This window comes from Lutjanus erythropterus, chromosome 11, assembly GCF_056507025.1.
Source record: "Lutjanus erythropterus isolate fLutEry1 chromosome 11, fLutEry1.hap2, whole genome shotgun sequence".
NCBI lineage: Eukaryota > Metazoa > Chordata > Actinopteri > Lutjaniformes > Lutjanidae > Lutjanus > Lutjanus erythropterus.
Window position 1 is genome coordinate 40051144 of NC_139327.1, and position 27541 is coordinate 40078684.

Consider the following 27541-nt stretch of genomic DNA (forward strand, 5'->3'; position numbering starts at 1 on the left):
AAGTTTTAAAACTGTAGATATGTTCTGTGCATGCGAAAGATTTTTTTTTTGCAGGTGTAGAAATATTCCGTACGTGAGAAAAGTTTTGTGCACACAGATATTTTTTGCACGTGTAAAAAAACGCAGCTGTAGAAATATTTAATGCATCTGTGAAAAAGTTTTGTGTACAGAGACATAATTGGTACATGATTTGTAGTTGTAGAAATATTTTGTGAAATATTGCAAATATAAATATAATATAAATATAGTATTTTGTTGTGTATTTGTAATTCAAATTTATGCCGAAATATTTTCAACAATGAGATTACACAAAGTCCGAGAGACAGACACTCAAATTTCCTATCTGTTTATGTGACCGTGAAGTCACACACCTACGAGGAATGATTTACTCATTTTGACTCTAAACTGACAGGCTGGACGTCATTTAAAAGAAACTGACAGTGAGTGGAAGACACATTTTTAACGTGAAATAACTGTAATTTTTATTGACTATGATTTCAGCACTGACGCCTATTAAATATCTAACGTGTAATAATATGTGTAATATGTGTAATATGTGTAATATGTGATGTGTGTTCTCAAACACCGACCTCTGCTGGCAGTCCAAGCAGGACAAAAGGATTTTCTTTGCATGTCCACAGAGGAAAGTTTTCAGAAGAAATGTCACAAAGTCCCTGGGATCTGTTGATACGCTTTTTAAACTATAACCAAAGCATCATTTTTTGATTTGTTGGCTGTGGTGGGATGTAACAAAGTACATTTACTCAAGTAAAGCTATGAGAATCCTAATACCTAAATTTTATTTTATTAAAAGCACTCAATATGCAGAAAAATGCCTTCTGTCAGTGTTAATATCAGTAGCTATTTATTACTGGATTATTATAAGTGATGCATAATTGTGTATGAAATATTTTATGGAAGTGTTAATTAAATAAATATGCAGTTCTCGGATGCCAAATTGTATGGAATTAAATGAGTGTCATAAAAAGGAATTGATCTGTAAAAGAGTAAGAATAAGTCAATAAAACAATCCTGGAAATACAAAGAGAAAGAAATAAAAGAAGAAATAAATGTGGTAATCTAAAGACCAACAACAAAATAGATATTTATTTATTTTTAGCCCTTTATTTTTTCCTTATTCTTTTCCCTATTTCATTTGCTTTTCCTGGTTGCTTTTGCATCTGAAGGATTCCTGTGTAGAGGAACTGACCACTCAGTTCCAGGGTGGTTCTTCAAGGAGTAGCAGAAGCAATAAGGAAAATAAAAACAACATGGAAAAGCAAAGGCAATGGGGAAATCAAAATCAGAAATACTTTATTGGTCGTCAGGGGGAAAGTTACGTTACAGATGCTCCCGAATAGAAAAATAAAGAAATGATCAGAAAAAACAAATAAGAAATATGTAACATATATAAGTACATTCAGAAATAAACGAACAAATAAACATGAAAATAAAAGAAATGATCATTTTTTATTTTTATTTGTCTTATTCTTTTACAGATCTATTCTTGTTCATAGTATCTTAGGACTCCATAAACTGTGGATTAAAAGCAGACTTTTATTTTGTTAACACCGGAAGTATTTTATTTTATTCCGGCTGGCTTGACACTGGCGTGGAAAAGATGGCTGCTTCGGCGGCAACGGCGAGTTCTTCCCCCGGTTTGTGTCCAAATTACGCTGTGATTTGCTCCTTCCTGGAGCGCTACGGGACGTTATTGGACTTACCGGAGCTTACCTTTCCTCAGCTGGAGAGATATCTGCAGGACACATCCTCAGGTAGGGCAGAAAAACACCCAGCTGCTAGCGGGAGGAGGAGAGACTTCAGCAGTGCATTAATGATAATGGTACCGTGCTAACAGGCTAGCAGCTACGTTAGCTAGTCGTGTGTTATTGTGTGGTTTTCTAACCTTCTTGTTTACTTAAATAGAAGTTAACTGCGCCTCAGAGCTGCCGTTCGAAGTGGAAAATGTGTCTGTGCTTTATTTAGTGATCAACAAGATGCGAACCCGCCGAATTATTCGAGGTTTTCTCTCACTTTTTAGCTTTTGAAATGGGCTTAATTTTTTCCAAGCAGCCTTTATCTGCCGTTGTAACGTTATTACTCGTAACACAACACAGGCAGAACAGTGTGGTGTTAACAGTATTTGTGAGGCAGTAAAGACGGTGATAATTCATGCAACACGTCTTGGATTTTGGTAAAATATCGGTAACGGTGTCATTGCCTGTGATGGGCACGCAATTGTGCACTTTATTTACAGTTAAAACATTTTGCCATGTAGTGGTTCGCACAGCTTCGGTTAAAGCGTCCGTAAGAGCTGCCACTTCCGCTGGTACCTTTCAAAATAAAGCTTTTTGGCGCTCAAAACGGGATCCTGCTGGGCGCTGATGAACAGCGATATTCTCGTTGTGTGTTGGGAAACTATTAAATCTATAGGTGTTTTATTTACAAACACGTAGTAACATGTATACGTCCAGTGATCAGTCTTATTGTACGTGTATATTGAGGCAAAGTCGTTCAACTTCCGTTTGTGTTGCATATTTTGGTTACCTTGACTTTCTTAATTGAGCAGGGTTGCTTTGCGCAGGCGCAGCGCAGCGCCGTCTGTATTCTTCCTGACATCTTTCGCCTCCGTGTGAATAAACTTATCTCTCTGTGCTGCTGAGCATCTACCACATCTACCTTTATTTTGGACTACTTTAGAAAAATATATTGTTAGAATTCACCGAATATGACAGTGTCACGCTCACAGGTCTGTTTGATTAATTTATTTATCATTTTTGACTAAATTTAATATTCACAAATCCAAATGCCTGAATCCCAGATCCTTCCTCTCAAATAATACATTTCTTCTATATCTGAATGTACAGGAAAAAAGACCTTTAAACGTATAACCTTTGTAAACTTTACAAGATTTTTATTTTAATCTTAGTTAAAAAAAAATACAACCTTGGTTCCCCTGGTGTGTTTGTGATTGTAGACTCAAGTGAAATACACCAAGTGTTGTAAATGTGTATGTCTGTTTAAATAAAGTTGATTAAAAAATAATTGAATAAGTAAACGTGCCTTAATGTGTGTTTAACACAAGCCTGTTAATATTCATTTTTTAAATATTAATTATGTAAATCAACAACATTATTTTCAGTGTCCATCTTGTAGAAATACTCAACCTTTTGCAGGGAATTCTATAAATCTGATGCACTTGTTTTATAATAAGAAAAATATTGCTTTCTATTGCTAATCAGCGAGGCATCATGGGACAAAATGTCAGATCCCCTTCAGCATCCGTATCAGGCCACATTGTGATTATTTTGACATTTACGGTATGATTCAGAATTGGCAGGAATGAACATTTTTGCATCACAATTTAAATTTTTACAGGAAAAAATAAATCATGATGATGTGACATTTGTTGGGGTCTGACACAACCATCATTTTATTATTATTATTATTATTATTATTATTATTATTATTTTATTTTTTTTAAACAGTAGGCCAGTGCACGTCTGCAGTGCTGCACTTCTTCATTATAATGCTGTTTAGTTACACATTTGTCCTTTATCAAAAAAATTGCAGCTCCTGTGATTTGGATATTGCACGTGGCGAGGATTTTATTGCAAACATTTGCAGGACGTGCACAGGCGTAATAACAACGACTGGAGGACAGAGCAGAGTGCATCAGGATGATAGAATCAAACACTGCCATTGTGTCAGTTTGAGCCCTGTAAAAATATATTTATTGGAAACCATATTCTTCTGTGACAAAGTGTATTACAATCAATCATGCAAGGCTGTCAACACTTTAAAGAGCTGGCTAATGGTACCACTAAATTCTCAAAGTGTGTTCTTTACCGAACTTGTCATCAGTGCCCTGTAAATTGTAAATCATACCTTATGCCCAGTTTGTGGAAATATTAGATTTAAACTAGTGTTTTGCCGGGCAAATATTTTATCTTTCTGGGCAGAGTTTATTTTTAAAAAATCACTTTCTGACAAGGTTTGAGTAGGTACCGCTACGTCACAGAGTCATGGAATTCCATCCACAGATGGAGTTTGGTTGATAGACGTACAGTATTATATCCATGTTTCTCACATCACATCACAAGTTCCTCTACAAGTTCTTTTGCTGGAAGTGTCAGTGTAACACTGGTCAAATTATACGCAAATATGACCAAAGGCATCTTAAGAGTCGTTGTAAGGATACTGATGTGCATATAAATGTTAATTTATCAATAAAATGAATTTTTCAGGGTTTTGGTCATGAAAACAGTAGTTGGTGTGTCGCAAGAGATCAGGATGTCTCATCATGTGATTGATGAAAAATGTTCATCAATAGCAAACGGTGCAGCTCAAACATGATTAGTTTACTGTACACTGTGCTTCAGTTAGAAGTATAGACACTGTTATGGACATAAGAATTTAATTTGTCATCGCTGCTGCTGATTCTGTTATCTGTCTCTGGTATTTACTGCTTTTTTTTGCCCCCAGTAAACTAGCCGTGACTTGATGCTAAGTTCTGATGTAGTGACCACGTTGTCTTTCTAATATCTCCTCAGTTCCAAAGCTGCTGGTTGATCTTCATGTCAAGTTGCTGAGGAAAATCGGCAAGTCGGTATCAGCAGACAGATGGGAGAAATATCTAATAAAGGTAAAAAAACAAAAAAAAACGTTGAGTTTTTATAATTGTTTGCGTGTAATGCATGTTTAATTAAGTGTAATAGGACAACATTATTTTTTGTGTGAGATTTTTGAACACTAAATACCTGCTTCTCATGGCCGATACCGTTAAGTTAACAGCTAATTTATCACTTTTATATTTTAATCATTCAACCTGTAGTTTATGCACACATGAGGGTAAGAAAGGCTGAGATGTAGTGAGCAAAATGATTTTATACTCCATATATCTGACTGAACTGAATCTTACTGATATCACTTAAAGTAAATTAATAAATGAATTGATATTTTTATGTATTTATATATTGTTTGGCCTCTCAGGGGCAGCTGAACAAGACATAAACACATCTGACATATTTATTTGTGTAGCAGACACAGAACAACATTAACATTCATTCAGAGTCATGCTTTGTGGCCACCTGATGCATTTAAGTCCAAGATTTGCACTTCTGATAAAAATGTCAAGGTGTTATAAGAGCTGGTCACTAATTTTTACTAATTTTATCTTTTTATTTATTTAGTTTTATTTTGCATTTGTTTTTGTTTTTTTCTTCATAAAAACAGTTGCATGTTGCTGCTGGAAAAGTTAGAGGCAATAAAATAAAACCAATCAGCCAAAAGAGGCTTTTGGTTCAATACTGTGAGAAACATCTTTAGCATTAGTCGTCTGATTCATTGTTGGTATGAAAAATATTGATTTGTGCTGCCAGCCACTCAGAAATCGCTTTTACAACATCATGAGACGTTTAGACGGACCATGAAAACTCTGCTCGTAACTACTGTAATACTCAGGGGTGCGTTCATGAAATTGGTCCTAATTTTGCCTCATACAGTGTGGAGTCACTGTCAGAAACAACTGAAACTAATGTTCAGTTACGGGTAAGGATGTTACAGGTGTTTATTTTACTTGGGTAATTGTATTTTACATATAGTTGTTGGAGTTGTTAGTCCACTTCTGACATAATCTCACCTGGTTGTTGTGTTACACAGGTATGCCAGGAGTTCAACACAACCTGGGCGTGGGAACTCGAGCAAAAAGGATACAAGGAGATGCCCACAAAATGCAAGACGGAGATACTTAAAGTAAGAACACAGTTTTATTGTTGGTTAGATTGTTTTTTTTAACTCCGTTCAGATTAAAGATTCAAAACAAGAGTTGCAATGTAAGACTGTTACTAAACGATTATTTTAATTGTCGATCTTTGTCGATTAATCGATGAATTCATCCTGTCACAATCTTGTCAGTTGAAAAATTGGTCCAAACGTGGTGCACAGAGACCTACTGCTTTTCCAGTCTTTCCTTTAAGGATCATTGTCATTATCAATCAATCTGTTGATTATTTTTTGTTAATCAATTAGTTGTTTGGTCCATAAATGGTGAAAAATATTGATCAGTGTTTCCCAAACTCCAAGATGTCTTTCTCATGGGTTCCTTGACCACAACCCAAAGATATACATATATGTTATATCTAATTGATATGAAAATTGATGATTTGTGCAGTAAAACAACTCTAGATTGACCCTCTAGTGGACAAACTGTGTAATGACACTGATGTTAAATTACCTCAAAACAAGTTTGGCATTTCTGTACTGCATATTTCTTGTCACTTATCAGCTGTGATACACACAGATTCTGATAGATCTGCAATAAGCTAACACTGCCCGATTTATCCATCTGCGTCTAATTTGAATAACGCAGTAGTGGCTTTTGTTATTGCCTTCCATCTGACAGATATTTTAGGGTATGGAAGGACGATATCTAAAACTAGCTGCCTTCAGACTTTACTGTTCCACAGTTGAAGTTGTTGTTAACCTCGGGGTCAAACCCTGTCGCTCGCTGTGCTTTTGAGAAGCTGTAGCATTTATTGTCTGCTATTGAAGCTTAGCCAAACTGTATAAATATGAAGAGTTTTGTAAAAATAATAACAGACTTGTAATTAATTTTCTTGATCGTAACCTCACACTCGCAGTCAAATCTCAAAACACTTTTGCCACTTTGAATGAGTCACAGCAAAGTAACTTTGAATCCTCCATCTTTATCAGCTACAGTAATTATTTCTACATTTTTCACAGAATTCACTAAAACTGAAACAGTTATGTGCAGTGCATCTTATGATAAACGTTGGTATTTTGAAACATTCTGTACCTTTTCTTCTTCCTCCAGTATTTATGTGAGTGTCAGTTTGATGAAAACATTAAGTTCAAAACTGCCATCAATGAGGAGGACCCGGATAAGATGCGGTTGCAGCCGATCGGCCGGGACAAAGATGGTCAGATGTACTGGTTTCAACTGGACCAAGACAACAACGTGCGTGTTTACGTGGAGGAACAGGACGACTTAGACGGGTCATCGTGGAAGTGCATCGTCAAGTAAGCATCATTTTCTTGGGGGAGGAAATACGCTGCAGGCGCTGTGAAATGAAAAGAAATTTAAATGCTAATGCTGATAGAGTCTGCATGTTATTTACTCTGAGAAGGAAGCTGTTTGTTATATTCCTCCACTCTTCTCTTCCTGTAGAGATAGAAATGACCTGGCTGAGGTCGTGGCTCTTCTGAAGACACAAATTGATCCTGAGCTGTTAAAAAAAGGACAGGAAACCAAACCTGATGGGGAAGAGGAGAAAGACAAAGCCGAGGACAAAGGTTATTATTTTAAATTACTTGCTTACAGACTGTTATTATTATTTTTAAGATATGTTTTTGGGCTTTTTTTGCCTTTATTGGATAGGACAGCTGAAGAGCAGACAGGAAACAGGGTGAAGAGGGGGGGAGGACACGCAGCAAAGGGTCGCAGGCGGGAGTCGAACCAGCGGCCGCTGCAGAGGACTAACAGCCTCAGTACACGGGGCAGACGCTCTAACTGAGCTGCAGGGCCGCCCCTTACAGACTGTTGATAATGTCAGTTTTCTGTTACTAGTTTTCCAAAGAATATTTAAAGTTTGCACTTTTAGTTGGGTTGTTTGCGCTGATGATCACTGACACAGTCATAATCATGTTATTACCACATTCTAAACAAAGAAACACGCATTATAAGCTTTCTCTAAGGGTGGGAAGAAATTGATTTATATTTAACTCAACGAAATTGATATTATTTAAAGAGCATGAATTGTTTCACAGTTTATTTGTTTGGTTTTTTTTTTTACAGTGTTTATAACATGTTTCTATAACAGTGCAGCACCTCGATGTCCAACACACACTAAAGTTATTAAGAGTTCATCTACAATGTAGGCAAGCATCAGTGCATTAATATCTTCATAATTAGATTTGCAAGACAGAGGTTACATTACAATTTGAAACATAATTGGAAGCTCAGCTAAATGGTCTGGTGTGAAGGTATGCAGTTTATTTATTAAAACAAAACTTAATACATTATGAGTTAATGTGGAACCATCTTCTGTTTGAATGAGAGTAATGAAATGAACGATTCAGAGATGATTTACTGACCAGAATCACTGGTTAAATGTGTTTTTGTGGAAACAGAAGGTCTGGTTTGCTCTCTGAAGTAGATCGGGAAAAGGTACAAAAAACCTAAAAATAATCTGAAGCACTTTGCTGTGTTGTTAACATTCTGTCTCCAGCAGCAAAATAAGCAGGCTCTCTGCTGCAAAATTAGTACTATCTAAAGTCATCATACGCTGTAGGAGCACCAGAGTTGCTTCAAGTTTTGTAAAACACTGCAGTTGGTCAGCAGGTCTCATTTTATTTGTGTGAGAGTTTGATGCTTCGCTAACGTCGCCTAATCTCTGGGTGATGGGGTGCAAAATTTATACATGTCTTGCAAAGTTAACAATTAAGTTATAAAATCCAAAATGTGCCCAAACACCTGCATTTTTTTTAGAACAAACTACATGAAAACTTTTGCGAGTGTGCAGTCGAGTTCCACCTCGTTTGTTTTGTTAACATGCCCCGCCCCTGTTTTTGCAGTTATGAGACACCAAAAATTTAAACTGAGTTAAGGATCCTTACCTTTTTGTCTACTGTCTTATTTACAAGCGGCCATTTCATCTTGTATTTCACAGGTGAAGATAAAAAGACTGAGGACACATCAGATGAAGACAGCAAAGACTCAAAGAAGACGGTCTGTCCAGTTTCACCAAAAACAGGGAATAATGATGAAAAAGTAACACAGAACGACAGCTCGATATCAGAAGCTTCTGAGGCCAAATCATCACTAAATGGCGTCATTGAAGGCAAAACAGAGGCAGAACTACGTTCAGAAAAGTCGGCTGCGGATCTCAGTATCAATACAAAAGCTAAAAACATCAAAGAAGAACCGATGGAGGTGTCGGAAACTAAAACAAGCACAGCAACAGGTGAGGCGCCGTGTATATCAGTGAAGGCAGAAAAGGGAGAGGAGGCCAAGAAGAACAGCGGTGAGGAGATTCAGCAGGCTCTGAAGAACGACCAGCAGGCCAAAATCCCTTTGAAAAAGAGAGGGATGAAGTTTAGTGAAGACTTTGAAAAAAACAGCAGCATCATAGTGCAAAACCCGTCTGTTGCTCAAGTCAAGGAAGCTCCGAAAGCTGGCTCGACTGCTGAACCGACAAAGACAGCGCAAAGTGTGAATGATCACATTAATGGTGAAGTTCAGCCTACGTCAGAGGGTCATTTGTGCGAGTCACTAAAAGATGCTGCTGTCGACAAAAAGCAGACGACCAAACAAGCTGCGGGCAGATCTGTAGAAACCAGAGAAAATGAGCTGCCATCCACAGACAAGGATCACATGAAAGACAAAAAGGATGACGCGGAGAAGGGAAGCGAGGGAGTCAAATCACTCCAAGCAGACGTGGACAAGAAGAACCTAGATACGCAGTTGGAAAAGGAAAAGTCTCCCCTGACATCAACAGAGCCACCGCTTTTAAATAAAGACGTAAATAATGCACCTGAGAAGTCGTCTAAGCATGAAGAGCATGAAAAAATAAAAGAATCCAAGCCAGCAGAGTCTTGTACAGGAGACAAGACGATCACATTAAAGGAATCCGATAAAACATTAATGACTGGTGAGTCAGAGAAAGTCACATCCAAAGAAGATGAATCAAAAGATTCAGAGGGAAAACCAGCCTGTTCAGAGTCGAGTCAGACTGAAGGAACCAAGACCTCAAAGAAGACGGAAAACGTAACAGACATGATGCAGGCAGAGACGAGCGATACTAAAGAAATAAAGACATGTGAGACTAATGTGGAGGAATCAGATAACTCTGCAGTGAAAGAGAAGCCTGAAATCATGAAAACAACAGAGAGACAGTGTGCAGACAAAGATCCTGCAAAGAAATCTGTTGACTCTGAAAAAGCTGTGTCACCATCTGTCATTAAAAAGGCAGAAATCCTGAAAGACGGTGATAAATCAGAGGCCCAGGACGTCACAAAAACTTCTGAGATCATTAAAAAGGCAGAAAAACCAGAAATCAGTGAGAAATCACAAGAAGAACCCAACACTAAAGAGAGTGTGGAGTCCTCTGATGTTAAAAAGTTAGACAAATCAGACTCGTGGAAACCTGTTGAGAAGCAAGATAACATTAAAGATGGAGAGGTAACTCAGGAGAAAAACAGAGAAACCTCCGAGACTAACGCCGAGAAGACGGAAGGGCCTGACAAGACAGAGAAGCCTGAAGACAAAAAGAAGACTGTCAACTGTGACGACAGTACGAAACAAGATGCTGGAAAGATAAGCGAGTCTATTCCCGAGCCGATGGAGGTAGAAGCAGCCGCCGTTAAACACGATCTGACAAAGCCACAAGAGGATGACAAAACTGAGATGAACTCGGTTGCACATAAGACGACAGAGGAAGCATCTGAAGGCAAAGATAAATCATCCAGTCCTGTTGAGAAGACAAGTGTCTCTAAAGAAACCAATAAAAAACATGAAAGGCCAGAGAAAGATCAGGAAAAGGAGTCCAAGGAACAGCCTAAAAAAGAAAAAGCAGAGCATCCACCATCAGAGGGCAAAAAGGATGCCGACAAGGAAAATGAAAAGGGTACAGACACAAAGAAGAAAGAAGAAGAACTTCAAAATGACAGTGAGAAAGACAAAGAAATTAAAGAGGACTCCACAATCGATGAGCTCACAAAAACAGATGAAACAAAGGAAGAGAAACAGGCTCACAAAGAGAGTGAAGCCTCAAACAAAACTGAAGAATCTGCTCAGAGCAAAAAAACAGATGGCAAACCAAAGAAAATGGGCCGTCCAAGCAAAAAAACAGAGACCGAAAAGCCCACTGATGAGGAAAATAAAAGCAAAAGTGATGAAGAGGAGTCTGCGACAAAAAAAGAGGTGGCGAATGGCGAAGGCGCTCCTGCAGATGCGCGGAAAATCAAGCGCCACGTCCACCGGAGGAAAGCTGAACTGCAGAGGGAGGAGAGACAAGATTCAGAGTCTGACACGAACACGGGGAGATCTCTCCGGAGATCACCGAGGATCTCCAGACCAACCCCAAAGGCTGTTGAGATCCAGGACAGGAAGCAGGAGAAGTCGCAGGCCGCCCCGCCGGCTGAGAAGGGCGAGGACGACAAGGGTGAGAAGGAAAAAGACGAGGAGGAGGAGGAGGAGGAGGTGAAAACTGTCCAGAAGAAACCCAGAGAGAAAAAGGCTGATCAGGAGGGGCAACCCAAACCGAAGGTAAGATTGATCACTATGTGTCGCTAGTAGGCAGTATAGGTTTAATAATAGGACTGTACCATTGTTTAAAGGGAAAATTCAGCACCTTTCATGTGGCCGTCCGTTGGCCAGAATGTGTTGATGCAATGAGTATCGCAATATGGAGGTTATAGTTTAATATGTTGCGATACATTGAGAAACTGTAAGCAATATGAGTTTAAAAAGTTAACTTTTTATGCAGAGAAGGTGGATAACATTACCGCTGTCTCTGTTTTGGGTTTAAATGCAACATAAAATGAGATGAATTTAGAATCGTGTAGAATCAATACACAGTGACAAAACATTTTGTCAAAATACTCAAGTGTATCAGTATTTTCTTACACGCCTAATGTCTAGTCAGTGTTGGTGGTAAATGTAGTCTAAAGAGGCAATAAATTCCTCAGTGCTGCTGTATTGTTGTTGGTACTGTTGTTGGTATTCAGGAAGAACTACAGACGATTTCAGCTCGGACTGATTTAGGGATGTGTCGATCAGCAGGCCAGAGATCGGAACAAGCCGGTTTTTAGTTTTATCGGCTGTGACCGATGACCAGACACCAGTGTCAGATATCTGTCATTCTGTGCTGGTCAAATACACATGAACGTACTGCACGATGGTTCACGTCGTGTGCACATCATCACAGCTAATGACGCCGGTCACTGCCACACGCAGCACAGACTCCAAGAACTGTTACATTCCAGAAAAAGTGAAATTGAAACTACTTCGATCAGTTTGACTGTATGAGACTGAAAGGTTTTGAGTTTGACAGATTGAAGACTTTTTTTCTCATGTTTAATTGAAAGTTTGATTTCAGGGTAAAATGTGACAGATCTGACTTGTTCTTGTTTTAGGGACGAAAGAGACGGAAGGTTCGATGGTCCAACACACGGACGCGTCGTAAAAAGAAAGGCTCGGAGGATGAGGACGACGACAGCGACGATGAGTCCAGCGAAGAGGAGGAGAGCGAGGAAGAAGACACAAGCGATGAAGACTACAAGGTCGAGCGAAGCAGAAAGAGGCGGAATCGTAACCGGGAAAGACGAAGCTCGGACTCCTCGACATCCTCAGACGATGATCTACCTCCAAATGACGACCCCTGCAAACATTGTGGTCTTCCAAATCACCCTGAGCTGGTGAGTACCGACTTATATCTCACACGAGGTGACGTCTTAAAATGTTTTGTTCGACCAACACTCCAAAATCCTACAGATATTAAGTTTATATGTGACATAAAACAGAAAGGCAATAAACTTAAGAATCGTTAAAGCTGGAATCAAGGAAAGTTTGGGACTGTTGCTTGAAAATGCTGATTTATCAAGTTAAAATCTGTCTACAACTCCTTTCCAGATCTTGCTGTGTGATTCCTGTGACAGCGGGTACCACACAGCCTGTCTGAGGCCTCCCCTCATGATCATCCCCGACGGAGAGTGGTTCTGTCCGCCCTGTCAACACGTACGTACCCGTCAGAGCAACAAACATCATAGACAAAACAGAAAAAAAACAGATGAAATATGACAACAGGTTTCATGTTTCCCCCTCTGCAGAAGCAGCTCTGTGACAAACTAGAAGAGCAGCTCCAAAACCTCGATGCTGCTTTGAAAAAGAAGGAACGGGCCGAAAGAAGGTGAGACCAGACACGAGTGACTGTCAGGCTTGTTTGTGTTTTTATGTGTTTTGTCTAGTAATGGTCAAGATTAGTTTTTGTTAGCAATGTTTCAAACTGTTAAAATGTATATTTATATACAGAGAGGCTGGGCGACTAAATAGGAACGTTAATCCAATCCAGTACAAGCACATCCACAAATAATTATTTCCTGAATCTTGTGTGTGATGCTTGTTGACTGCCGGACTCGGTGACCGATGTTCAGTAAAAATGTGCGATCTTGATTCAGAAAAACTGAATGACGCAAAAAAAAACTTGAGCCAGTTTTCAGTTTGTGTCATTGTCACATGTTAACTTAACCCAGTGGTTCCCAAACTTTCTCTGCTGGGCCCCCCTTTGGTTGATAAGAAAATTTTCGCGCCCCCCTAAACCTGACACACATACACATATTTTGTTTTCAGACTCCATTGCAGTTTATTTCACACATTGTAATTAATACAAACCTCATAAACTCTAATACAACCCTCATAAACTACAGGTTGCAATAAACTACAACCTCTTTTGGAATAAGAAATAAATAACGAAATAACAAACCACCTTAACAGTGTAATTATGTTCAGTGTAACAGGTTTCTTTTTTTTTTTTTTTTCTGTGTAACAATACTCAACATTGCTATCAATGCATTTTTCAAAAATTGCAATTGGCTTGTGTGTCTGACTTCCTGCCCACTCGACTAGCTATGTGTCAATTGACGCGCCATCCGTCGGAAATAGACTCGCTGAGTATTCTCCGCGGAGCAGAGCGCTGAGCCACTTCTGGTATAAATTACAGCTCCGCGGAGAATACTCAGCGAGTCTATTTCCGACGGATGGCGCGTCAATTGACACATAGCTAGTCGAGTGGGCAGGAAGTCAGGCACGGAAAACAGGGGAGAATCCGGTTGATTTTCAAAATAAAAGACCCCGTGCAGACTCGCGATCATAAAGACAGACAGAAAATAAACAATTTAACTATGTAGCCTGCTTATCCATGGTAGAAGCGGGCAACACGCTCCGCTGCTGAGACGCTTCTGAAACGCTGCTGATCTTAATTGAAGTCGCGTGCATGACGGAGCAAAACCGCAGCGCAGCCGCGCCTGGTGTCAATACCGGGTAAGCCTTACCGCGCCCCCCCTGCAATGGCACCGCGCCCCCCCCAGGGGGCGCGCCCCCCACTTTGGGAACCACTGACTTAACCCAAAGCAGCAGGTAACATAAATTTGCATATTGATTACTCGCCATGTGTTGCCTTCATGTGCACTGAAAAAGCTGTTCTTTCATGTTAGTGACCGTCATTTTGTGCTTTTTTTCGTATCAGTTCAGGCACCGTTTAGGCACCAGTACTGTTTTAAAAGTATCACTTTAGCACCAAAATCAGGAAAAAAAACAACCCTACCTAAAAGTGACCCTTCACAGAGGTTCACAGGTAAGTTTCAGTAGTGATGCACTGATACCAGCATCAGGTATCGGTCCAATACTGTCTTCGTCTCCCATAACACGAAAAGTAGCCTCTCGACTCAAGCAGGTTGATAAAACACCTAAAGAACCGATGTGTGATTAAAATACTATAAATGATAATGGAATAATCAGTAAGTAACACTAAGCTCAATTCTCCAAGTCCATAATAATTTTGAAACACAAAATTTGTAAAGTAACTTACCACAAACTACCCAAGTATGTAATGTGCACATCGGTGCATCCTTTAGTCTCAGGGGTCACAAGATGATATTTTAATTTTTTTCGTTGTTTGTCCTGAAATACTGGATATTTTCAGGCCTTAAAATAAACCCATCTGATGAAATCCGTCAATAACCTGTAATAAGAAGTAACTGTAGTTCTTTTCACTCATGTAATTGGGTTCATTTGTTTAGCGCTCACATTGAAACGTACAAAGGAACCATAGGAATAAACTTGCAGTCATAGAAACTGACAGGTGACTCGTTGATTGGACAGTTTTGGCATCATCAGGACCCACAACAGGTGATCAATAATGACTAACAGGTAGAGACGGGATGAAAATGAGGCGTCTCTTACAGCACTGTTCCAGGAGTTATTAACCACATCTGAGTCCAGTTTGCTTGGCGAACCAAAGCACTCGGTCTCTGTCCTGAATGACACAAACTTAAACCAACTGCAGCTAATTTTACCTGGTTGGGTTGGAAAACAGACTTTTTATTTGGATTTCTGTGTCGTGATGCTTTGATCATTCTGTCCTCTCTCTGTAGATTAAGACAAAGTCTAATCACAGCTTTTACTGTGAAATTTCTTGTCCTTCACAATAAAAGCTTTCCAGTGCTGATAATGTGTGAAGTCAATATTGTCCAATTTCAGCTTCTTAAATATGAATATTTTCTTTTTTTTTTTTTTTTTACTGATTGACATCTTTCACCAGTTTTTGACCAAACAATGAATAATTTAATTGTAAAAATAATCAAGAGGTTAATCAACAATGAAAATAAGCATTATTTGCGGCCGTAGTTGTCAGGTAGGTTTCTTAAAGTGATTTTTTCCTTCCTCCAGGAAAGAGCGTCTCATCTATGTTGGAATCAGTGTTGAAAACATCATCACGCCCTCAGTAAGTACACAGTGTGATTGTTCATTTTTGTCCCCCAAAAGTTTTCACCTGCTGATCTTTGTAAGATGAACTGTGACTCGTCACAGGTGGAGGTCGAGGAAGAAAAGCCAGAGATCATCATCAAAGAGAAGAAAGAGGGAAAGAAAAATAAGAGCTGGGGTCGTCGGTCCACGAGGGCGAAGAAATCCATCAGCTACAGGTCTGAGACGCACGATACAATATCTCATGAATTACTATTTTGGGTTTTTTGAGTACAGGTATATATATATATATATATATATATATATATATATATATATATATATATGTATGTATGTATATGTATGTGTGGATGTATATATATATAATCTTTACAGTCTACAGTTAGATGATCTGACCCAAGTGTATGAAAAATACTTTTATGATAAGAAATTACTTTATTTATCCTTGGGAAGCAAATCCAGATGAAAAAAACAGTCAACAGATAAACACAAATATAGGTTAGTAATTTCATGTTTGATTTGTTTTCATATAGAGAAATATTCTGGATTTTATACACAGACAATAAAAGATTTTTTTACTGCTGTCACTGTAAACAACCGCTGAAGTGTCAAGAGTCAAGATGTTTGTCTCATCAGGGAGAAACTCACACAAGCTTTAAAATAGATTAAGTAGCACAAATAAAGTATGTTAAGTAATAAATGAGAGAGCAATAATAAATTACATAATACAAAAACAAACAAATACAGAAATCAGTGAAACATTACATATTTGTAAAATCGGCCAGCCTTCCTCCTGCAGGGGGCGTCCTGCATTGAAACCTTTATTAGACCTGATAAATTTAATACGTCAGTGCTAATTAGTTTGCATATCATCTTTCTTTTCTCCCAGCTTCCCCAGGAGTGACTAAGCGTTTGCAGTTACTGATGGCGGAGCTGCTTATGGTCAAGTGTTCATACAGTTTAGTTTGAGCAGGACAGCTGCAGGAAAAAACTGATGTACTGATGGAGACTGGTGTGATTTACTCCTCATGAAATTCAGTTCTTGTTGTATGTTGATGTCAATTTCACAGATTTGATGAATTCGATGAGGCGATCGAGGAGGCAATTGAGGAAGACATCAAAGAAGCAGAGGGTGGAGGTAACGCCCACGTTTGCACACGCATGACAACTGTACATGAGTAGTCATGTGATACGATTTGGGAGACACTTCCCACTACTTCCAGTTCTGATGCTAAGCTAAGCTAATCAGCTGCTGGCACTAGCATCATGTGTAGAGAGTACAGACAATACAGTGGTTTCATTCTCATTATGTAATTCTTTTCATCAAAGCAAGAAGCATATTTCCCAAAATGATTGTCTTATTATATCTGAGAAAATGTTGTGTGATATTGGAGGTAACAGCGAGGGGTGTTTTTCCACAGGAGCCGGTCGGGGTAAAGACATGGCCAACATCACAGGCCACAGAGGAAAGGACATGTCCACCATCCTCCAAGCAGAGGAGGGCAAGGAGAACGGCCGCCCGCCACGACCCACCGCCGGTCAGCGCAAGAAAAAACGCAGGCGACTAAACGACCTTGACAGCGACAGCACGGTGGACGAGGAGGAGAGCGAGGATGAGTTCTGCCTCAGCGAAAGGTAGGAAAACGAAAAAACACAGTGATCGTAGCTGAATACTGAACTCTGACATGGATGTCTTTTATATTGATGCGTTTGTTCGCTCCTCCGTGTCTGGATGCAGCTCTGAAGAGGAGTTCGTTGTTTCGGAGACGGAGGCCGAATCGGAGGCAGACTCCAACAACAGCGACTTCGGGAGCAACAGCAGCGGTAGACATCGCACAACTTCACGGACCAGGAGGCTGCAGGCACAACGACGGAGCTCCAGAAAACGGCGGAGACCGAAAGGGTACTCAGATGATGAAGAAGAGGAGACGGATGAGGAAGAAGAAGATGAAATAGGTATAAAGATTATATTTGTTATCATCGTGTCTTTACTCTCTTCTCTGTTCTGCTTAAAGTATCACTTCAAAACACTTTGAGATGTTGCTGAAGATTTTTTAAAGTTATTTGTTTTTTATTTTCAAGCTTTTGAACAATTCACAATTTTTATCGAGTCAGATCAAAGTGGAATCAACCATTCAGTAGACTGTCATGGCTCCACCTTTCATCACAAGAAAATCATCTTTCCAACAAACATGACCTCAAAATAATTGATAAGTATTTCAGTTGAACATAACTAGAACCAAATGACCAGAGTCACAACATCTTTGAAATGCCTGTCTGGACCAAAACGACTGTTTCATTGTGGACTGATGTAATTTTTGTGACTTCCACTTTCGGCAAATTGGCTCTCATCGAAATATTTGTGACCCATTATTTTCATTTTTTGTGTGTGTGCATGCGTACGTGTGTGTGTGCGTATGTGCGTGTGTGTGCAGTGACTGAAAGCTCGAGCGAGTTCAGCTCCAGTGATCTGGATATGAGTCGACGGCGGTCTCGGCGGAGTCAGAAGAAGCAGGTGAACTACTGCGAGACGTCCGAGTCTGAAGGCTCTCAGGCAGAAACCAACCGGGCAAAAATGAAACCCAGAGGTCGTCAGGACAGCTCCGACAGTGAGGGTCAGTCACAAACACACACCACATGTGAACAAACTGGCTGCGGCTCAGGGTTGTGTTTTGATACCACAATGTTAGAAATGTTAAGTGTTTTTTTCTAATCTGACTGCAAATGGTGTTCAATTATTTTGCATAATTACCCTATATTTGCATGAAGTATTATTATCATTAAGTATTATTAGAATAGCTGCTCATGAGAAATAACCCATGTCAGCATATACAGAATGGATCGAGGACACATTTCTGTCGCCAATAAATCAGACGGTCACACCTCCTTTTAGCTGATAGAAAACCAAAGATCTTTTAGGGGTCAATGCAGTTAGATGTGTGTTTGAATAAGAATAAGAAGTCTGTATGCTCTCATGTCAAGTTAAACAAACATTTCTTTTATAGACATGTCTGTGACATGAATCGACTTGACTTTCAATTTTAAATTCACGTTTTTTTTTTTTCAATGATGCATATGTCACAGTTGGACTATCAAGCCTTGATTTGTAAAAAAAAATCAACAGATCATTGGTTTTATTGTCCATCAACATTTTTAAATTCTTTGTTAAAAGTTATGTATAACAGTCAGTAAATTTTTATTTATTATTTGACATTAATTAAATTACTGCTGCTTCCAAAATAAACCATTACTGTTGTCTGGAGGATCTTTTGGGATCCTTTTCCTCTCAGGAAGATCCTGATAGATTTGTCTTTTTATTTGTTTTTGAACCTGCTACGTAGTAGATTTTTTGTCATTTTTCCGTTTCTCTCATTATGTGAAATGATCCTTCCCAAGAAGGGACTTAGGCTTGAAATTATGACGATTTGATGTATGCCAGTCGTGTGTACAGAAGTACTTTTTCAATAATGATCTTATTGATAGAGACACTGTTAAAGCTACTGCAAGGAGTTTTTAACAGCCACTGGGTCGGATTCTCCTTGAAATGAGATGAAACCAGCTTATTTTATACAGTGAGTAGTACGTCAGTCCTGCGTCAGTTAATAAGAAGCAGGAGGAGGTTTTTATTTGGTTATAGATTATAGTTAAAACATGACAGTTTCTTGTAGTAGCATGAAGTATGTCTAAAAATGCCTCTTGTTGTCTTTTCTCAGCGAGTTTCTCCAAAGACTCTGAGGAGGAGTTGAGGGATCGGCGGTCGAAGAGGAGAGGCGACTCCTCAGAGGAAGATTCCCGGCAGAAGCGCAGACGACTTGCACTAAAACGCAGGAGAGCCTCTGAGGACGATGACTCGGACGAATCGTCGGAGGAGGATCGTCCCATCCGTAAACGGGTGAACCGCATCGACTCGGACGACTCGGACGAGGAGGAGGAGGAGGAGGAAGGGCCGGAGGAGAAGAAAGCAGACGAGGAGTCAAAGGGAACAAACGCTGTGGACAGCAATCCGGTGGGTCTGTCACCCACCAACGGACAGAACCCGATAAAGAGCCTCGAGGGCTTCGTCGGTCGGCCTGCTGCCGCCGCAGCTCCGGGCCTCGTCCCAAATCTGGAGCCACCCAAAAACATGAGTGCCACACCAGCTGCTGCCATAGCACCAAACGGTCTGGTTGGCCAGGAGATGGCAGCGCAGGACGATGACGAAGACGACCTGTTGGGAGTCACAGACCTCGTGGACTACGTCTGCAATAATGAAGACTTGTAAAAAACAAAATGGTGTACTGTTTCATTTTTTGTGGTATTGTATTTTTATATTGCTTAACTTTATTATTCCCTCCCCCACCGACACCTCCTCGTCGTCCTTTTTACTCGTGTCACCTGGAGCTCGAGTCTCAGCGATCTCAACTGGATCCCTGTCGCCAGTCTGACGCTGTCCCTGTGGGATTGTACAACCAATAAGGGCACCAAACTCTCATTTGTTCGGTAATAATCAGTTAACCACGTCATCCAGCTCCACTGCCAAACCACCTCCTTCCTCTGAAAACGTGTCATTCATTTCTTCTCTCACATCGTCCCGTTTTTTGTTTTTTTCCATCCAAGATTTCTGCAGTTTTTAGCTCCTGAACTCGTTGATGGAAAAATTGGCACTGAAATTATTTATTGTGTGGGAAATAGTTTAAGCTTGCCTATTTGAATGCGAAATGACTGGGACATGTTTTTAGAAGTAAAATAAGTCATTCCATAATTGATTTAATTGAACTTCTGGGCATCTGTTAAAAATGATTTTTGGTTTCACGTTTTATCCGTTACAGGAATAGTTTGACATTTTGGGAAAAGTGCTCGGTGATTTAGGTGAGATTAATTTCACTCTCATGTGCTGTAAATATGTTTGCTTAGCTGAATGATTTACTTTTAATGAGCTAATTAGAGCAGCCACAGCAGGACCAGACAAAATTTAAAACTCTCCACTGCTCCAGCAGTCACCAGCTCTGGTTTGTTGAAAATAAATCCTTAATTCAGTTAGATTTTGAAATATTCCGGTTGTACATGCTGTTTTCCTCTCGCTTGTGTTTGGGTGTGAACTGTCACTCGTTCGTTAAATAAGCTAAATAAAATGACAGAAGTCACCCCCAAAAAACAAAAACAACAGCTGGTGGGCGCAGTTTATAGGTGCTAAACCCATCAGTGATTGACTGTGTCCATCGTTATTCTGTTCTCCCTTTAGTCTCTAAAAATGATTTTAATTAGTAACACTCAAAATAAACCAAAACGTGTGAAAACAGAGATTTGCTGCATCTCCAGTAATTTGTAGGACTGTTCTGATTCAGTTGAATCAGATTTGACTGTTAAACACGAATATTTGACTGTTTGTTCCATTTTTGTCATTTAATTATCAAGTGATGCTTTATTGAACCGAACACCTTTTGAGGTGAACAGCAATATTCATGCAATATTAGGGGTGACACAATCACAATATTAAATCAATTATCGATCAAAATGAGCTTTCAATTTCAGTAATCAAATCTAAAAGGCAGGATCTTGTAGTATTTCTTTTTCTCTCCAACCTGCCTACTTGCAGCATCCGGCTTGTGTCAGAAGAAAAAACATTAGAGATGACACTTTGCAGTTTACTGGCTGTTATATCACACTTGAGACCAATTTGAAAATGTAAATAACACAGCATCGATCGATAATCTGCTGATCTTTACAAATCAGGACTTGATGGTGTAACAATGGCATAGCAAAATGTTAAAATCTAATTGTTACCTTGAAATTGGATCATAACTTTGGAGAATTGTGACACCCCTGTGTAATACAGGAAACAAGTCCGCTCAAAGCTGATTATTCACCCAAACAGAAGCCCCCTGAGCTAATGCGTGCTAGCGATAGAGTTGGGTCATTTGCTAAAATCTTCCAAGCGATCGTCGTCAGTCCATCTGTCGGTGATTGGCGATACCATCGTCCCCCTACCCCTAATGTGCTGCAGATTTTTTTGCAGACACCAGATATCAAGCAAAAGCCAAAGACTGTACCAGATATAAATGTGAGCTGTATATTCTCCACTTCTAATCTAAAGGAGGATAACGTTACCTCAGCTGCCTTCATAGCAAAACTACAACACGTCTGTAGTGAAGTGATTTTACCTTGGGGGAAAAAACGAGGAGCGCTCACTCTGCAGCTACGTCAGGAGGCCAAAACGTCAACAGAGAATCAACAAGTAAACCGCAGGCTCTGCTTCCTCTGTAGCCTGCTGGATGTGGGTGACCCACAGAGCCCACCGGGGCTGCCGGGTTCGTCCACGAACCCTTCCTTCACGTGCTCTGCAAGGACTGACATGTTGAGCCAAACGCGTTTCTTCTCTCATCCGCCAACTCTGAAGGGAAAGCACCGGGGGAGGTCACCATCTGATCCGGGGGAGACGGTGGCGTTGGCTTACGTCTGCCGCAACAAGTTGACTTGGGCAGCAGGATGGAGGATAGATGCGAGTCCAGCGGGGAACAGCTGGACAACCCTGGTGAAAGGATCAAATCTGGCCACTGGAGCTTTCAGCTTCCCGGGTTCAGCTGATGCTTCGGAGGGGAACGGCTGAAACGGGGAGCGCGGCCACACGGGAGGGGGCCGCCTCTCTTCCTCTGGGCCGCAGGTGTCACGCCTCGTGGCACTGGGTGCAGGTACAGGTGGCTCGGGCGGCATGGGAACATTTTTCCGAGCCGCGGCTCTGTTGATGATGTCCTGCAGGTCCTTGAGGAGAGCTCCGCATGGTCGTAGGTTGCCAACAGGTGGAGGAGGAGGAGGAGGAGGAGGAGGAGGAGGAGGAGGAGGAGTGGGAATCGCCTCCTTCTCACTGTACTCCAGGTCTTCTGATGGGAAGAGGAGAGAACCAGGAGGGGAGCCGAGTCAGAGGACTCTTGTCCTGCATCGCCCTCCCACGCCTGGGGGGTCGACATGACTAGAAGCACTGTCCGTGTCGAAGCTGACGCTTCTAGCCCAGCTGTCGTTGTCGTCATCGTCATCCTGGAGCGCCGCGAAGGCGTCTGCTCACCTGATTCTCTGACATGGGCAGCACTGCACAATAGGGACAGGTGGACCGGAGAGTCAGAGCAAGACTGAGGACCAAGACACATCCTGCAGCCAGCATGGATCATAACTCGTGATGTAGTGGGTGTGACATGACGGCCGAGGCGGACCCCTCGTGTGTCTTCAGTCTTCACTCTTTAAGAATACTGCTGTGTAGAGCTCAGGTCACACAGGTGTTATATACTTTGGATGGGACCTTTGGATAGCAACTGCAGCATACAGTGGCGCGAAAGGAAAATCTCCGTAACTGCGCATGCGCACGGTATAAACCCAATAGTGACAGCTCTTAGAGGGCGAAGCATGCAAAATAAATCTCAGTGGGCTGAGGGGGTTCAATTTTAATTTTAGGATTAATCGTAGTACTTGAGAAAATATTGACAAGGTTTTTTTTTGTCACATTAATCACAACATGAAAATTCAAGTCCGCACAGTGAGGGGATCAACCCAAGTAAACTTGGTTTGGTAACTTTAGTTGCATGTGGGTGGAGCCAGGCTAGTGGTTTCCTCCTTTCCCCAGTCTGCCTGCTAAGCTATGCTAACAATTGCTTGCTACAGTCTTATATTATCTGTGCTGAGACGTGAGTGGTATCAATCTTTGCATCTGATGCTGCTCCAGACAGCAAATGCATTTCCCAAAATGTCAAACAATTCTGTCTTTCTTGAGGAAGCTTTAGATGAGACTATTTATTCTTGTCGAACAACCTTGTAGACAAATAACTAGTTGACCAGCTTTTGTTTGTCAGCCATCCGCTTTGAACTTTTGTGTTGAATGCTAGAGTAGCTTTTGTATATTGTATACAAACAAATATTTTAACTCTGTGCGCTGCCATTAGTATCAGTGGTGAACTCCCAGTTTGTTTTGGAGAAACAAAATCAGAAGTAAAACTCTTGTCCCTCCTAATCATGAGATCTAGTGTAGTTTTGTCTCATTCATTTTGTTACCTTTTATGATTTTTTTTAATAATGTATTTTTTGTATATCTAAACTTTTGTTTGTTGTTGTCTCTTTGAGCGAAATGTAAAGTGTCTTATTTTCTTTGTACATTGTCCTTCATAGAAGGCTCAAAAACTTGCAGACTCGTGGCTTTTATTAACTAAAAATAACACTAAGCCCCAAAACGCCCCTCTTTTCTTTTTCATTTGTTTCTTATTCCACTCCATTGAATCTTCCTGCCATGTTTTCACTCACATCCTCTTTTTTCATCATCTTGAGTGGACATTTGGGTCGAGTTGCTGTAAACAGGCAACTTTTAAGACCTAAAACCAGATCAAGATTGTGGAAAATAAGCAAACTTAGCAGAATAATTTGTTTTGAAGCGATAGTCAGGATGCAGTTTTTGAATGGGGGGGTGGACAGAAAACAACAACAACAACAACAAACCAATGACTTCACTGACCTCTGCTGGAACCAGTCTGTGTGTATATCTGTAGTTTTTGCTGTAATATATTTAGAGGCATTTTTTTAATCATGGAAAAATATATTGGGCAATTCTTTGGGATTGCATGAGTTTCTAATAGTTTTCTTTTGTAGGGAAGTAATATTGGCACAACAGGATTTTTTTTTTTTTGTATGAAAACCAGAAAACTTTGGCATGTTTTAAGGATCTCCTGACCTGTTGCATTAATGTTGAAGGACTAGATGTCGCAGGAAATGTCATCATCAGCAGTGAAACTGCTTAGGTAAGCATGCGCTGACCTACTAAAGGCATGTTAACAGATGCTTGGGGAGAGAGAGGATTATCTTAAAGAAAAAAAAATATCTTGGACATCTGAATCTGATTGAAGAGAAGAAACGAGGCCTGTTTGTAAAATATTTTGTAAATTAGTCTCAGCATGGTCTTCACAGAGGATAAACCACTCTATTTATCATACGTTTTGATACTGGCCATGGCCAAAACATGACTTCCAAGACAAAACCTATATGTGCTGCTTGCAGTGCACACAACTTTGGCTTCTATACACAATATTTAGCTTGTAGATTAGTTGGACAGAATATAGCAAACCCAATTCTACAAATGTAATAGAAGTGTGTGTTCTGGTGGGTCGAGTCAGAGTAAAGGAATGTGGATGTCTATGTGCTGTACGTTACCCTGTTTTAAATTCTCCACAGAGATAAAGGAGAATGTATTGATATGTATGTCAAGGTTATGAAATAACCTGTAGCGAGACCTGCATAGGAACAGAGAGAAATAAAGGCTGCGATGGGATTAACAGAGGAGGAAAAAGTTGGTGCCAATGACTGAAGTGTTAACAGAGTTTCCTATTTACCTCATGATGAATCTGGGACGAAAGACACCCTGTCCACTGTGTATAGATGCTAGTAGACTGGTTGTTGGTGTTTTGTCTGCTCCTTACATTTTTTTGTTAACTTTACTGTTATTTCTTATGAATCTGATCTTGTACATTTGTCATAATAAAATGGGTTTTAAGCCTCATGTCATCCTGTGTCGTGTGACTTTTCAGTTAGAAATTACTGCTCCTGGATGGGTGCTTGTTTCATTCCCGAAGACTAATAATACATTCAGTAGATTATTCAGTCAGTGAACGTGTTAGAAAATTATCATGTATACTCAAAAATATAAGTATACTTATAACTTTTGTTTTTGCTACCATTTTTCCTGTTTCCTTAAAAGAGTGCAGAACGGTGTGCAACAGTGTGCAGCGGGCTTTAAGATATGTTTTGTCTGTTTGGTGGATGTGCCACAGTTTTTACCCAATCAGCAGTGATGTGTATGTAAGCACCACTTTTTTGGAGATTTCTTTCAGGGCCAAAGATGACATGTTTTTCCAGGAGGGCAAAGTCATTGCCTGCCCCTCTCTGCCTCTGATTGGCTAATACTTGTCGTCTAGGTTCATCAAGGGAACGTTAAATCTGAAAACGGTGTGTGGTGTTGTACTATGATTTCTGGATTGAATGGCGTGTTTCTTCAAAATGAGACGTGTTTTCTCTCTTTTGATGGATGTGCCTCGTTTTCACCAATCAACAGCAACGTGTATTTAAATGCCGCTCTATGAAATAGGTGGTGCGATGCAGTGCACCTGTGTGCACAACAGGCTGTTCAACACGGCATCGTTCTACATTTAAATAAACTTGCTATGTTTTGTCAGGGCTGCATGTGGCCTTTGTTGGTTAGGGTAGAAATATAATAATATATATTATAGAGTATACCAGTCAGAGACAGAGTAGTTTTGTGTCGATAGTAGTATCAATTGAAATAATAATTAATTAATTAATATTACAATACAAACATTTTTTTGCAGTAGAATGATAAGTCCACTAGATGGTGCAGTCCAACAGCAGCACATCTTATTTATTATTATTTATGAGTAATTTACTTTCAAAATCCTGGTTGTTGCATAACTTTTTTATAAAAACGGCATTGTTCAAAATAGCTGTAATAGTACAGTTGTCGATTCAGTTATACAGGTCAGTCTGTCATGTGAGTGCAATAAATATAACAGGTTTTTATATCAGTGTTGGTCAGTCTGTTGTGCTTGACAGTCCCATTTTGCTGCAACAAAAATGACTGAAGTGAAATGAACAGATTGAAAACTTATTAAAAGAACAAATATTGAGAAAGTTTTCCTTTTGGGACACAATTTGCAGTTGAAAAAAATGTAATGAATTGTGAAATATTGCAATACACAATATCACAAAATCACTAAAATCACAATCATATCGTATCATGACTTAGGTACTGGGGAAATATTGTATTGGTGGGGCCTCTGGTGATGCCCACGTCTACACATTTCTGATTGTTTTAAATGCAGATTTGTTTCTTTATATTTAGAAAATGTTTCTTAACAGCTACATAACTGCAGCTTTAATGACATTAGGCAGACACAGATGACAGCTTTTAATCAGGGTGCCAAAATTTTGTTCAAGAATATAGTCGACTAGTATTTAATGTAGTCCGAAAAACAGATGAATGATTGTTTGGCATCGACTATCCTTCATGGTCACTGTGTTTACTAATATAATGTCTTCTAGAACAGTGTTTCCCAAACTTTTAGTAAATATTTGATTAAATTCTAAGTCTACAGTTGGGATGTGTGTGTGTGTGTGTGTGTGTGTGTGTGTGTCTGACGTTTTTCTTTGTGTAACCATCATCTAAAAGGAGTCTAAACATATTGTAGGTGTCACATCATTTGAAATGGATGAAAAACGTGACAACGAATTACACTTTGAGGCGTCACACCTGATTCTGAAAAGCCACCACAGCGGAAGTGTCGTAGTCAATACAGGAACCTGAGAGGAGCTCTTCTCTGATTGGGCGATCATAGTAACGTTCAATCCAGCCAATGAACAAGCAGCCAGATCCCTATATAAGACCGGGTTTCAAACGCTGTTCTATCTTTTTATTGACAAACTCGAAAAACAATAGAAAACATGTCTGCACGCGGCGGTAAAGGTGCTGGTAAAACCAGAGCGAAAGCGAGGACCCGATCCTCCCGGGCCGGGCTTCAGTTCCCGGTCGGTCGTGTTCACAGACTGCTGAGAAAAGGTAACTATGCCGAGCGTGTCGGTGCCGGAGCTCCCGTTTACCTGGCGGCGGTGCTGGAGTACCTGACCGCTGAGATCCTGGAGTTGGCCGGAAACGCTGCCCGCGACAACAAGAAGACCAGGATCATCCCCCGTCACCTGCAGCTGGCTGTCCGCAACGACGAGGAGCTCAACAAGCTGCTGGGCGGAGTCACCATCGCTCAGGGCGGCGTGTTGCCCAACATCCAGGCTGTTCTACTGCCCAAGAAGAGCGAGAAACCCGCTGCCAAGAAGTAAACAACAACAACAACGGCTCTTTTAAGAGCCACACACATCTTTATAAAGAGCAACGTTCATACAACTCTACTCTCGGGTTGAAAAAATTCAGATGCGTTTTCACTGAACTTAAAAACACGTTTCTAAGTGAACCTTTTCACTTCAGATTGGTCTGCTCCTATTGTGAGTTGGGCCTCCATGGATCAG

At 40.3% G+C, this 27541-nt stretch overlaps 2 protein-coding genes across 2 annotated transcripts; both read left to right on the plus strand.

Moving 5' to 3' along the window:
* The first annotated feature begins 1605 nt into the window (after window positions 1-1605).
* rsf1b.1 (remodeling and spacing factor 1b, tandem duplicate 1) lies at window positions 1606-20281 on the plus strand. Its single transcript, XM_084730116.1, has 16 exons — window positions 1606-1775; window positions 4554-4645; window positions 5662-5754; window positions 6836-7041; window positions 7190-7314; window positions 8691-11287; window positions 12157-12438; window positions 12653-12757; window positions 12850-12929; window positions 15467-15521; window positions 15608-15720; window positions 16573-16640; window positions 16924-17137; window positions 17241-17458; window positions 17938-18117; window positions 19216-20281. Exons 1-16 carry the CDS (start codon window positions 1622-1624, stop codon window positions 19761-19763), a joined length of 5130 nt encoding a protein of 1709 aa, XP_084586242.1. The 5' UTR covers window positions 1606-1621; the 3' UTR covers window positions 19764-20281.
* A 6684-nt stretch (window positions 20282-26965) lies between these two features.
* On the plus strand, window positions 26966-27390 carry LOC146319548 (histone H2A-like). Its single transcript, XM_084730118.1, has one exon. It carries the CDS (start codon window positions 26966-26968, stop codon window positions 27353-27355), a length of 390 nt encoding a protein of 129 aa, XP_084586244.1. The 3' UTR covers window positions 27356-27390.
* The last annotated feature ends 151 nt before the right edge of the window (window positions 27391-27541 follow it).